This window comes from Mytilus trossulus, chromosome 2 (genome assembly GCF_036588685.1).
Source record: "Mytilus trossulus isolate FHL-02 chromosome 2, PNRI_Mtr1.1.1.hap1, whole genome shotgun sequence".
Taxonomy (NCBI): Eukaryota; Metazoa; Mollusca; class Bivalvia; order Mytilida; family Mytilidae; genus Mytilus; species Mytilus trossulus.
In genome coordinates this window covers 12,799,969-12,814,492 of record NC_086374.1, presented here as the reverse complement: position 1 = coordinate 12,814,492, position 14,524 = coordinate 12,799,969, and the positions used below count along the sequence as shown (strand labels likewise).

At 30.9% G+C, this 14,524-nt stretch overlaps 1 protein-coding gene across 1 annotated transcript; it reads right to left on the bottom strand.

Annotated features, from left to right (window-relative positions):
- Positions 1-3,253: 3,253 nt before the first annotated feature.
- Positions 3,254-11,255, bottom strand: LOC134704910 (uncharacterized). The gene is made up of 8 exons (XM_063563696.1): positions 11,119-11,255; positions 7,714-7,844; positions 6,849-6,899; positions 5,836-5,880; positions 4,836-4,883; positions 4,272-4,295; positions 3,751-3,804; positions 3,254-3,519 (listed from the first exon to the last, which is right to left on the bottom strand). Exons 2-8 carry the CDS (start codon positions 7,835-7,837, stop codon positions 3,440-3,442), a joined length of 426 nt encoding a protein of 141 aa, XP_063419766.1. The 5' UTR covers positions 7,838-7,844; positions 11,119-11,255; the 3' UTR covers positions 3,254-3,439.
- Between the last annotated feature and the right edge of the window lie 3,269 nt (positions 11,256-14,524).

Below are 14,524 nucleotides of genomic sequence, written 5' to 3'. Positions count from 1 at the left end.
TTAGTTTGAAAATCAGAAGCGTAAGCGTTGTATAAATGCTAGATAAAATAGCGAACAATCGTAAAACATCGTTGAAAAGCAAGGTTCAAAACAGAATCATGATACAAGAAGATATTGTACTTGATTTGTCCGCATATGGAGAAACACTAAGTTTTCGGCCAAATTCTTTTAAAAACATGACGATTTCAACCTTCCCATTTCGTAAAAAGTCATATTTTTAGCATTTTCTCTTAGAATTACACAACATTTTTGTAAATATCCGCCTAAGGAAGTTTTCAAAGACACAATAGTTGTAGATCCATGACGGAAAGGTATTAGAATATACCAAAACTTGATATTATTTATATTTTCAATCCTAAACTAAGAAAAGTAATTTAATCAAAAGGGACATCAAGTATGCATCGTATTACAAATATTCTAGACATGCATTATACTTTACTTTTTAACGATTCATACAAATACTTTGGTGTATGGCTGGATGAGCACTTAACATTCCAGGAAAACGCAAAAAAACTATCTAAAGCCGCCAACAGTGCTCTTGGTGCATTATGTGGAAAAGTAATAACAGCTGGAGGTATGACTCATTCTGTATTTACTAAGTTATACATCACAATGGTAGAACCAGTTATTCTAAACGGATGGTATTTGGGAATATAAGGACTATAGCTGCATCTCATCCGTTCAAACTCGACCATTTACATTCTTTCTGAATGTTAGAAAAGAGGTGACATGGGTTGGACATCATGCAAAATTAAACTGCAGAAATCGCATCTTTGGCTTTTGTGCAAATTCTACAGACTTGAAAACAATCGACTCCTAAGTAAAGTTTGGCGTTGGGCGGCGCGACGACGAAAAGGTTTGACATTCGAAGTCAACAAACTTGTGATTAAACTTGATGTAAGTGGACTTATGAGTGACACATCTTTATCCACAAAATACGCTATGAAAATAATTAATGAAAAGCTAGAACAATTGGACAATCATAAATGGTGTGGAGACATTTTCAACGACCGTGGTACATTTAACGGGAACAAACTTCGTACATACAGACTATACAAACAAACTGTAAACGTTGAACTTATGTAAAAATGAACATTCCACTTAGTCAAAGGAGATATATGGCTATCTTTCGAGGCGACTCAATACCTCTGGCTTGGAGACGGGTCGCTACTCCAGGCCGCAAGTTCCACTTGAAGATAGACTTTGCATTATTGCGATCTCGGACATGTAAAGACTGAAAAAAAAATTCTGGTGAAGAGTCCTTTATATGAACTCATCATAAACTCATCATAGATACCAGGACCAAATTTAGTATATATACGCCAGACGTGCGTTTCGTCTACAAAAGACTCATCAGTGACGCTCGAATTCAAAACAGTTAAAAAGGCCAAATAAAATACGAAGTTGAAGAGCATTAAGGACCAAAATTGCCAAAAGTTTTGCCAAATACAGCTAAGGTAATCTATGCCTGAGGTAGAAAATGATATATTTTGTGAATGTAAATATTTACATAATAATTTTGATACAATGCATATGGACGATAAGTTTATATTTATAATTAAATACGAGGAAATTCGGACATGTCTAGGTAAAATTTTACAGAAATGTGTTATGAGAAGGAAAATATTTACACTTGATTGAAGATATACAATGTTTTATTTTGATAGCCTAGTTTTTGTCTAAGTTTTAAACATTAAGCATATTTATTTTTCTCCAATTTTTAAAATAAGGTATTTTATTCATTGAGATTTATATTTTTTTTTATTATATTTATGTCTGTTTTAGGAGACAACTGATAACTTTTTGAATAAGAGCTCTAAGTAGTGTATTTCATATAATTATCATAAACATTTTATATTTAATTGTATTTTTGAAAACGATTTTGAAAAAAAATTATTTATTAGATTTTTAACTCTAGAAATATTTAACAAATTAACATGCAGTTTTATTGTAAATATGTACATGTATGTTTTTAAAGTGTCTCATAAAGCAATAGTTTGGCTGGGCATTGAATGAATCTTAAAAAAAATATTACTGATATTTATTTGTAAACATGTACTGTATCAATCAATGAGTGATACTTAAATTAAATATATATTCATATTTATTTATTATAAAAACCATACAGTATAGTAATCTATGAAAAGAGGGACGAAAGATACCAAAGGGACAGTCAAACTCATAAATCTAAAACAAACTGACAACGCCATGGCTAAAAATGAAAAAGACAAACAGAAAATCAATAGTTCATGACACAACATAGAAAACTAAGGAATAAACAACACGAAAGGTATCGTATGACAAAATGTGAAAAAAAGCAATTACATGTTTTATGTATGTTCTTTTTTGTACCTTAATTAGCCTTTTGATCGAGATTAAAACAGAAATGAGTGAGATCTTAGAAACATCTAGTTAAATCTTGCAACACAATAGACTCTAGCAATGGAAATACTTAATAGACTACTCTCAGATTTGTACTTTATGGCTCTATGTTTTTGAGTAGGATAAGTACCCTGGCACGTACACTGTGTGTTTGTTAGATGTATTTCTGCTTTGTACCCATCTGTAAAAGAACTTATTTTGACGATTAAACTCTGTTCCGTTGTTGTACTGTTACACTACTGTCCCAAGTTAGGTAGAGAGTGGACGCCTTTAAAATAGCCATATTATGTATGTGCCTGTAATTGAGTGGTTGGTGTTTATAAGCTGTTTTTCAGATTTGTTTTTCGCTTATTATTTTGCATAGCTTTTTCTTATGTTGTACCGTTACACTACTGTCCATGGTGAGGCGCCAACAAATAAGTTTAAACTGACGTATTCCTAGTTCTATATTGAATAGTTTATTAATATTAGAACACCCCGGGGATTTCATTTTCAGTTATTTATTCCAAATAATCAATTGCATTTATATTTGCACTGCCTATGGTCGAAGCATGGACTCGAAGAAAGTTCTCACGACAAAAGCCTGATGACGAGAACTGAATGAGAATGTTATAACATTATTAAATCTAGTAAATAGCACGTTTATAATTTGAAAAACCCGCTAAATTCCTTAACATTATATTTTTTATTCCATTTTTGTTGGGTTAACCTATGATGTCAGGTCAAATGAAAAAAATATGTCGTTGAACTGATAGACATAAAAACCCAGACAGTGATTACACGTGTTACATACAAGTCAAATTATTCTGTATGAATTGAAATGAATAATGGCAAGGTTAATTGATACATTGCTTTCAAAGAAAGAAGAACGTAAAAACAAACTAATTTTAATATAAAAAATTTCATACTAACAATACTATATTATTACAAAGAGCATGTTAGTTCAGTTCTTGGTACATATACATACTAGAGAAATTTATAAAAAGAAAAGAAAGGAATGATTGTTGAGTTTTTTAAAATAGAGGAAAATTTGTTATCGTTTTGTAGCATGTTTGGTTTACATCTCTGACATTGCATACCACATCCACGGGAACCCACCGCCTTGGTTGTTATTAATCGTTCTTCTTCTGTAATAACCTAGTGAAAACAAGAAGAAAAGGTTGTTTAATTGATATATATGTTATGGACTGTTTACTCCAAGAGAACGAGTTTTTTTTTATGCGAGATGTTGATTTAAGTTAACCGTATCGTTAAGATGTTCATCTCTTTTTGGTAAATTTACATTTCGCTTAAGATCTGTGTAAATATATTGGCATATACAAGGTTTACCAATTTTAATAGTGTTAGTTGTAAATAAATAATACTTACTTCCAGTTGGATATGAAGGGTATGTTGGGTAGGCGATGTTTGGCATGCTTGTTCCTAAAAATTATCAAAAACATTTAAAATTTTATATCTCATCACACATATATACGTTTAGCTTTAAATCCATTTATTTAACAGTATTAGTAATATACGTGAATATATATCTACAAAAATGAAAGGTACAGAAAATATCGCCTCATTATGCTTTTGTTGTTTGTGTGTTAAGGTATATCCATGTTTTTTTTTATGTATATGGAAAATAATTGTGTTTGTATGATTAGGATTCTGTGGTTTTTTTCTTCTTGAACCATTGCTTAATATTTTAGATTTTAATTTAGTGATGTTTTTCTCTCTCTTATAATTTGATTTTATGTTTTATGGCTCCCTTCGTTCATCAATACTTTCATTTTGGGCCTTTGGTTATAGCGTACTATTATAATTATCAAAACGTTGAGAACGAAGACTCCAAAACTATATGTATTTATTTAACATACAAATTTACAAAAAGAATGATAGACACTCACTGACTCTCCTTGTATATACAGATCCTGAAATAAAAACATATTGTGAATTATAAAGGTTATATTTCAACTTTTACAATTTGAATATGAATAAGCTAAATCAAAATGTATATACATTCTATTTTGAATATTTGAGGAAGAATAATTCTATATGCTGGGATTTGATAAGAGATTATTCTGACAATTATGAAGAGAGAACTGATCCTTTTGTATAAGGAAGAATAATGACATATTCGCATTTCTTGACATGCAATATGAAAAGCTCATAGTCCGGTATTTGAAGGTCAACATTTACTATTCTAATTGTAATATACTTAATATCCGAGTTTGAATACGTCTATGAGTGCTTCCATTAGATTCAGTTAAGATTTTTCTTATTTATACCATAATTTGATATGGTAAATACAAATTGATTGATTTCAAAAATTTATGTAATCTTTTAGCAATTTGACATTATTTTATGAAACATAAATCGTGCAGGATATCCATTTTTTATAAATGGCATTATGGCGTAAATTGTAATGGCATGCAGATAGAGATTTAAGAGTACAGGGCTAATTGTTATACCTGGGGGAAGTTGGCCTTGAAAGTTGAAGTTGGGGAAGACACTGTTATCTAAAATTAAAAAAATACAATGATTATGCATTTTGTGTATTGTAATGGTATAAATGAAACAAAGTTGACAAAGGTTGATAATTTACAAAGATAAATAAATAAATACATTAACACGTAAAAAAGAGGACAAACAACAAAAGTTTCTATAATATATACTTCAAGACCATCATATATTATTTCTGAAATAGATACGGAATATTATCTTTCATTAAAATGTGTTTATGTTTGAATTTTAAACATTCAAAAAATAAATTTTAAAAAAGAAAAATAAACGACTCATTTTGTAGAACAAAAGCTAGGTCACCGAATTCTAAATTGCATTAAAAAGAGCAGTGCAAAGGTTAGTAGAAAGGAAGTCGTTCAAATTTGCAAACTTAATAAAAGAGTTTAACTTAAGGAAAGACGTATAATGATTGTTGCTTTTGTTATTTGGGTGTTTAGGTATATTCATGGGTTTTTTTCTCTGTGTTTTGTATACTTAGTATACGGATTGTCCTTAGGTCGTTTATTTTTTAGCCATGGTGTTATCAGTTTGTTTTTAGACTTATGTGTTTGTATTCTCTTGTTGATGTATTTCGTCTGTCATTTTGAAATTCATATAAAGCCGATAGTTCAGGGCAAAACAATAGGATAGCATATCAATCTTTAAATTTCAAAACGTTCTCCTATCAAGAGAAATAATAAGAAAATAGTAAGTATACTATACACCAATCATGGCGTTATTGAAGAGGTCGTTTGAACTAATTTATTTACACTTTGATAGTGAGGTAAGTGCAAATTGATATATTTTAAATAATTTAGGAAATCATTTAGCAATTCAACACTTAATTGGTAAAGTGTAATAAATGCAGTATGCCAATTTTCATTAAAAGGCATCATGGCGTAAACTATAATTGCAGAGTCAGATTCAAGATTGTCAGAAATGTTTTAAAATACGAAAATCATTATATACCTGGGGGCATTTGGCCTGGAAAGCTTGAACTGGAATAGACGGTATCTAAAAATATAAAGATATATATAAATACTTTCTACCATTGTTTTGTATTTTTATACAATGGTATACTAGTAACTGAAATCTTTTTTCAAAGACTTTTCACAGATAGAAGGTTTCTCTGAATGCCGATAAAAACATACCTCTTTCAACGTGAGTTTGAGAATGTTTAATGTTAAATGAAAAATGATTGTTATATAGTTACAAGGTTTAAATAAATCATGTTTAACAACTATGGATCATTATACAGTATGTAAAATGTTAGGTTAGGTACTTATATTTCTGTTTTAAATACATTTAAGTTTCTTAAGTTGTGTTTTAAAAATTTAAATAAGGATATTGATACGATTGTGACGAATGTGACCTAACGAGTTAGACTTATTACCGGGTTTGTACTAATACGATACTAATACATTTGTGGAGCAGGGTCTGTTTACTCTTCCGGTGCACATGAGATCACCTCCAGTTTTCCCGTGGGGTTCGTGTTGCTTATTCTTTTTTTCTTATACTTTACGTTGTGTTTTGTGTACTATTGTTTGGCTGTTTTACTTTTTCACTTTTAGACATGGCGTTGTCAGTTTTGTTTTTATTTATGAGTTGAAATGTCCCTCTGGTATCTTTTGCCCCCTCTTCTGGCAACAAACCTCCAAAGTTCAAATGAAATTGATGAAACCGTACGGGTCAAACTGATACATTTAAATTTTAATATACATGTAATTGTAGTCAATGAAAATAAATGAGTGCTGCATTTAAAAAATTCCCGAAATATTATTTTTTAACTTTAAAAACTCAGAAAGATGTAGTTTCAACTTATTTAAAAAAAAGTGATTTACTTTAATGAATGTGGCAATTATTTATCATCATACACAAAACCCTATAAATTTTGTAAAACATTCCTAAATTGTTACTGTATATAATGGCCTGGAATATGACGTTAATTCATAAAGAATGGAAACATAATGCATATAACATACTACTTAGTCCTGGGAAATGACCCATGGCATCTTTTGCTGATAAAGGGGTACCTGAAAATGTAAGAAAAGTATAACTGTTGTAAGATATCTAGTTTACAAGGATATACTTTCTTGTTATTCTTTATACTACTTTAAATTTATATATAGTTCTATTTGTGCAACTGTATATTTCATTATTGGTCAGCTGTTGCTTCCATAATTATAGATTATCTCTGTTTTCTTTAAACGAGAGAGTGTTGTAATGTCCAGTAGCATGTTATCATTTTTGGATCCCATGATAACTTGATGTTCGGTGTGATCCAAGGCTCCGGGTTGAGGACAGTACTTTGACATATAATGGTATAAATTGTGACTTGTGAGAGTTGTCTCATGGGCAATTATACCACATCGTCTTTTATCTTTTTGCAAGAATATGCCAACAAAAACACAAAGCGATACCTGATATGTTTTTATCCATGAATTTAGCAAGACAGGTTACACTTACTACCACTTTTGGACAATTTTTTTTTATAGTTGTGAGAATTTTGTGCAGGGATTGAATTTTAAAAACAAGCATATGCAACATTAATGAGCCACACAAATATCTTCACAACATGGGCATAAATGCGCGTTAGTGTTTATGAAAGAGACAGAGAATGTGCATGCAATATATTTCCTACGGCACAGTAAGGTGATTGAAACAAGCTGCCAAATAGACTGAAATTTTGTAAAACACAGACAAGACTATTTTCAATATCTGTTCATATATTCACGGAACTAAGCATTGAAACAAATTACAGTTATTTTCCAAAAAAAAATATATCTCTATGTAAACTAATAATTATATAATTATATCATTAACACTCCTAGGACACAATAAAAATACCATGGCCAGGTGGACTCATCAAAGCATTTATACGTGCAGCATCCAGGCCCGGTACTATAGCTGCCGTCACTCCATTGACAAAGCATAAGCCTATCAGTGCCCCAAGAAAATATTGTGCATACATTTTGTTCCTGAAAAAAGATAATGATTAAGAACTTTACAACCACAGTAAATAAAATTAAGGATAGAATATTTTTGTTATTGTTTATTATAGTATATTTGTATTCTCATTTTTATATGTATTTCGTTGTTGAAAATGTACCGGTGGACATGTATCTGGAGAAGGATTACTTCTTATTCAATGTATTGAAAAAGTAGGAGGGTGCTTACTACATTCCATTCTAGCCAAATATAGAATACAATAATAAACAACACTGTACGTAGTGACTCTAAACAGAATCTTATGTATCAGTAATATTAGAATCCGTTACAGTTATCGCTTGTTGGCGGCAAAGCAAGATTTATTATATTTTAGAATTTACTTGTTACCTTGTAAGCTTTCTTAGCACTTATTCTTCAATCAATATTTGGGTTTTTGGACAAAATATTTTATGAATCTCATCAATGGTTATTGATATTTTTAAATAGATAATTTGGTCTCTTCAGTTGAGTTTATTCAAACATATAATGTTAAACTCTTAGTTCCTGTAATATTATATATTTCAAATTCTGCATGCCACCTAACCATGGTTCCAAAGCTGATTCTTTAACTTGTGTAATAAATAAACATTAATTACAGTAATGCTAGTGCTCTGTATTTTGAAAATGTCAGATTCCCTAGTATAAGAAAATAGGAGCTACAAGAATTTGTATCAAGTACTATCAATTTCAAAGTTTAAAAGAGGGACGAAAGATACCAACAGGACAGTCAAACTCATAAATCTAAAACAAACTGACAACGCCATGGCTAAAAATGAAAAAAGACAAACAAACAAACAATAGTACAAATGAGACAACCTAGAAAACTAAAGAATAAACAACACGACCCCCACCAAAAACTAGGGGTGATCTCAGGTGCTCTGGCGGTGTAAGCAGATCCTGATCCACGAACATAGAAAACTAAAGAATAAACAGTACTCGTCACCTTCATAGCAAAAATTCGTATAAAAAACTTTAGCGCGAATTTATCATAAAAGTGATGACGCGTCCAATGTAGTCGAGCCTTTACCGTTATTGAGACTAATTATTAGATTGATTATTTTGACTAATGGTTTCAAAAATAGAATAGTTACTGATTTATACAGGTTTCAAACCGTGATGTAACTTATTTTGGTAAAATGAAATAGGAACACAAAAACAAACTAGAGGCTCTAAAGAGCCTGTGTCGCTCACCTTGGTCTATGTGCATATTAAAGGACACAAATGGATTCCTGACAAAATTGTATTTTGGTGATGGTGATGTGTTGGAAGTTCTTACTTTTCTGAACGTTCTTGCTTCTGACAATTATATCTATAATGAACCTTGCCCATTAGTTACAGAGAAAAATATTTGGTAAAAATTTACATAAATTTACCGAATTAATGAAAATTGTTAAAAATTGACTATAAAGGGCAATAACTCCTTAAGGGGTCAATTGACCATTTAGGTCATGTTGACTTATTTGTAGATCTTACTTTGCTGAACATTATTGCTGTTTACAGTTTATCTCTATCTATAATAGTATTCAAGATAATAACCAAAAACGGCAAAATTTCTTTAAAATTTCCAATTGGAGGGCAGCAAGCCAACAACCGATTGTCCAATTCATCTGAAAATTTCAGGGCAGATAGATATTGACCTGATAAACATTTTTATCCCATGTCAAATTTCCTCAAAATGCTTTGGTTTTTGAGTTATAAGCCAAAAACTGCATTTTACCCCTATGTTCTATTTTTAGCCATGGCAGCCATCTTGGTTGGTTGACCGGGTCACGCCACACAATTTTTAAACTAGATACCCCAAAGATGATTGTGGCCAAGTTTGGATTAATTTGGCTCAGTAGTTTCAGAGGAGAAGATTTTTGTAAAAGATTACTTAGATTTATGAAAAATGGTTAAAAATTGACTATAAAGGGCAATAACTCCTAAAGGGATCAACTGACCATTTCGGTCATGTTGACTTATTTGTAAATCTAACTTTGCTGAACATTTAACTGTTTACAGTTTATCTCTATCTATAATAATATTCAAGATAATAACCAAAAACAGCAAAATTTCCTCAAAATTACCAATTCAGGGGCAGCAACCCAACAACAAGTTAACCGATTCATCTGAAAATTTCAGGGCAGATAGATCTTGACCTGATAAACATTTTTACCCCATGTCAGATTTCCTCTAAATGCTTTGGTTTTTGAGTTATAAGCCAAAAACTGCATTTTACCCCTATGTTCTATTTTTAGCCGTGGCGGCCATCTTGGTTGGATGACCGGGTCACGCCACACATTTTTTAAACTAGATACCCCAATGATGATTGTGGTCAAGTTTGGTTTGATTTGGCCCAGTAGTTTCAGAGGAGAAGATTTTTGTAAAAGTTAACGACGACGGACGACGACGGACGACGACAGACGACGGACGACGACAGACGACGGACGACGGACGCAAAGTGATGGGAAAAGCTCACTTGGCCCTTCGGGCCAGGTGAGCTAATAAAACGAATAGTAAACATCATGCATAATTTCCTTATTGCACACTACCTTTTCCTGTTACAAAACTTCGATGTTTACTTCCCTCTTAAACTTTAATTTCTTTAGTGTCAATATATTTACTGATCCGTTTTGCTACTGCGTTGTTAAATTCAAAGATTACCTTCATTTCTTTATTGTTTTATATATATATATCATGCACAAAAGAAATGCAAAAGATACCAAAGGAATATTCAAAATCACAAGTTGAAAAAAACTAACAATGAAATGGCAAAAAATGAAAACATTAAAAAACCAAACAGTAATCAAAACCCAACATAGAAATTTAAAAAGAGAAACATATACTCCATAGAAAAACTGTAGTCGATATCATGTGGACCGGAAAGGTACAGTAGTTCACATTCGATAAAAAGATATTGGAACAATAGTAACGATAGTTGAAACATATCAGCCGTCATCTGTGAAACAAATACATGTACCACATAACAGTCAACCAACACATTGAAATTCTTGGTTTAATATCAATGCATGCAAGCTTCTATTTCATGGTTAAATATGACAGCAGAAAAGTCTGCAATAATTTGTTTGACTTGTGTCTTATCCTTTTGGTATTTGAGCAAATGAGATATTGTCTAGTCTTTCATAGGGAACTGTTTCACGAAACTATGACAACTCGTACAGAACAAAAAGAAACAGAATAGAACAAGAAATGCATAAAGAAATGCATAAAGTAAAATATGTATAAAACAATTTATCAAAATTAAGAGAGAAATATATGTCTTACCTTTACTTTAGCGCTGTTACTTTCGAAATGACGGAGAAGACATTATAACAGTAGATTCATTCCTTTGACGCCCACTAGTAACGTGGATAACCTTAAACCATGTGACACCCATGCAACATCTTCAGTAAGATTTTCAAGGGTCCTAAAGCTGTTTGTTTGACTCGCAGAAACATGATTAATACGAGTATTTCACATCATCTATTATAAGTTTGAATGTTTTGAGGCAGTCAACCTATAAACGAAAGTTTATGTAGAGTTTAGTAATATCTTGCAACCAACTTTAGTATATAATGTTTCTATTTTGGAGAAGAAAAAAACAAGTTCTATACAAAAACCTTCAGTCGTATAAAGTTGTATAGTGTGTTTTAAACTATACAAACCAAACACTTAATACACAGCAACCATTGTCTTTCTTGGATGTACAGAATATTTTGTTATGTAGTATCATTGCAATTGCTGTCTTCCTGGATAATAAACACTAAAAGAGACTTTCTATGAATACATACAAAAAACTGAATAAAATTAATAATCACAGTAACTATTGGCTTTCTTGATTATATTTCTATCAGTTTCATTGTAGTGTTTGAAACAAACATTACAAGAGAATTTCCTATTATGAACACTACACAAATGACTTGGCTCTATTTCTCCTCGATTTCTGTGCAGATTTATTTCATATTTGAATTTGTTTTTTTTTTAAATGTGTAAGAACTTTTTCTCCATAGAAAATTATTTGTTAATTTTTTTTTTAAACTGTGACACAGTGATGATTGTTGTACCCATATTTTGACAATTTTACCTATTATGTCTGTTTTGTTCACGCATAGTTGTACATATAATGGAATTTGATGCGACTTTCATATATGTTAGAGATTTAGCGCTATAAAACCAGGTTTAGTCAACCATTTTCTGCATTTAAAAAATGCCTGTAACAAGTCAAGAATATGTCAGTTGTTGTCCATTTGTTGGATGTGTTATGTCATTTGATTTTGCCATTTGATTTTTTTTTTAATTTGCCTCGGAGTTCAGTATTTTGTGATTTTAATTTTTACTCTTATGATTATTATTATTATTGTAGAACTCTTGTTCCTTCAAAAATATTAAGTATTTCAAGATTTGGTTCCTATGTAAGATGATTTAAATTCTTGAATGAAATAATTATACGTGATAAAAACCATAGTAGTAATCCGCTGTTTGAAATTCATAAATTGATAGAAAAAAAAACGGGTTACAAACTAAAACTGAGGGAAACGCATCAAATGTAAGAGAACTACTACACAACAGAAACACAACTTTAAAATGTAACACAAATAGAAATGAACCAAAATATAACAATGGCCAATAACCGTTGGCTAGGAGAGATTAGTTTACCGATGCTGTTATCTGAAAATATACACGTCACGGTTACAAAATTATCATGTGATAAAATGTGACATAATAAAGACATAAATACTAAATCTACAGGTCAGTCATCTATTCTGATATATCAGCGTCATACCATGGGACCGAGCATATGAATCAGCAGGCAAAAGACAAAAGGAAAGCGACAATTGGAAAGTTGAAATAACCACGTTTGTCGTAGGCTTCATTTTGAATTCATCATATCTGCGGAAATCAAGTTAAATATCAATATATGAAAAAACGATTAACAAAACTACCGATCTCAAAATCAAACTACAGAACTAATGAACAAGATGCTATTGTTTTTGTTTTTGTTTGGGGGGGGGGGGGGGGTTCTTCGAAAAGGACGGCATACAAATGACCATCCACGATGGTCAGGAGAAGTGCACCACTAGTTTTAAATACCGAATGTTTTTACAAGTATCAAATACAAATTAAAATCAGTTAATTGATTATATTATCATCGTTGGTGTGGCTTGATCCGAAGCAAGTGGCACAATAAAAAGTTCAAACACGTCAAACGAATAGAAACCAACTGTCATATTCCGGACTCGGTACAGGCATTTTCTCATGTAGAAAATTAGTGATTAAACATTCAATGTATATAATATTTTTTATGATCTTAAAGGAAAAGAAATTGGTTTAACTTAAGAAAAATATTCCTGACAGTTTTATTTAACTGTAAACATAATGGTAGTAAATACGTTAAACAGTTCTGTAATGGGAACTCTTGGTTGTTGAGCCGTTTTGTCTCAATACCAAAGGAGAGAAAGACCGATTTGAGATTTTATAGAGTCTTCTCTGACAAAAATGAAGAAGGGGTACATAATGAATTTCCATATTTCCAAGTGCTTGTTATTTCGGATTACAATTGATCGTAATTAAATCGATAACGATGTAAAAGAAACAAGTGTTTTCATGTTTATGTTTAGATTTGATACTTTATATTTCATTCATATGATAACTTGTTGATTACGTACTGTGTATATGGAAAATGATCAAACTAGCATTCATTATGATTGATTTTATTTTCTAAAAAGTTTAATAATTTGGGCATGTAGAGTAAAAAAAATTATTTGTTTCATTTACACTTCACTAAATGAATAAACCTTTCAAAACGTTTCATTGTGAAACCATATGCGTGCTTGGTACCAAGATTTTTTAATAGATTCTATTCTGAAAATTAAATCAGTTCATGACAGATCAAATTATATCCGTTCTTGGCATCATGAAACATAAAACAAATCGTGCTTTAATTCCTTGCTATACATTAAAAAAAAGATGACAGTTAACGTCAATGTTATTACAACAAAACTTGCAAGTTAAGATTTTAATTTAATTTAAAAACAAGACCACAAATATACAAAGATCATAAAGTTTCAAGGTAACAAAACAATCCAAAGTCTAATTTGTCGAACATGACATTTTGTTCTTTAATTTTTTCTCTTCCACTTATCATTCATATAAACAACAAACAAAAATTCCAAAATAATTGATTTATAGACAAATGTGTTGGAATCATCACAAAACTAAAAGGGCTCTCATAAATCTGTACAAAAGAGATTTCTCAATGCCAAAAATTACATATTTTCACAGATTTTTCAACATTACTAAATAAAAGTTCAACAAAAAAGACATGATTTAACATATATATGTCATTTTTCTGTCAGTAAAGATGGTCCTCACTTTACTTTCGGGTATTTAAGAATCAACTTCGGTCATAAACAATTATTAATTTCCCTTATTTTTTCATTTTAACGTTTAGCCATATTCATATAATCCCCCCTGTAAATTCTGTACAATATTTGGTGTGTGTATTGTTCAAATTAATTTGCAATTGCATCCAACATTTAGTAAACAAATGACAGTGATGAAGTTTACAAATTACGGTAGTACACATTGTTCCTTGTGAGGACTAGTCAAGACATGTTCGAAAAACTGTAAATATTACCAATTTACATTTGGCTTAATCACTCCTTCTATCTACCGAATTATTAACATTCAA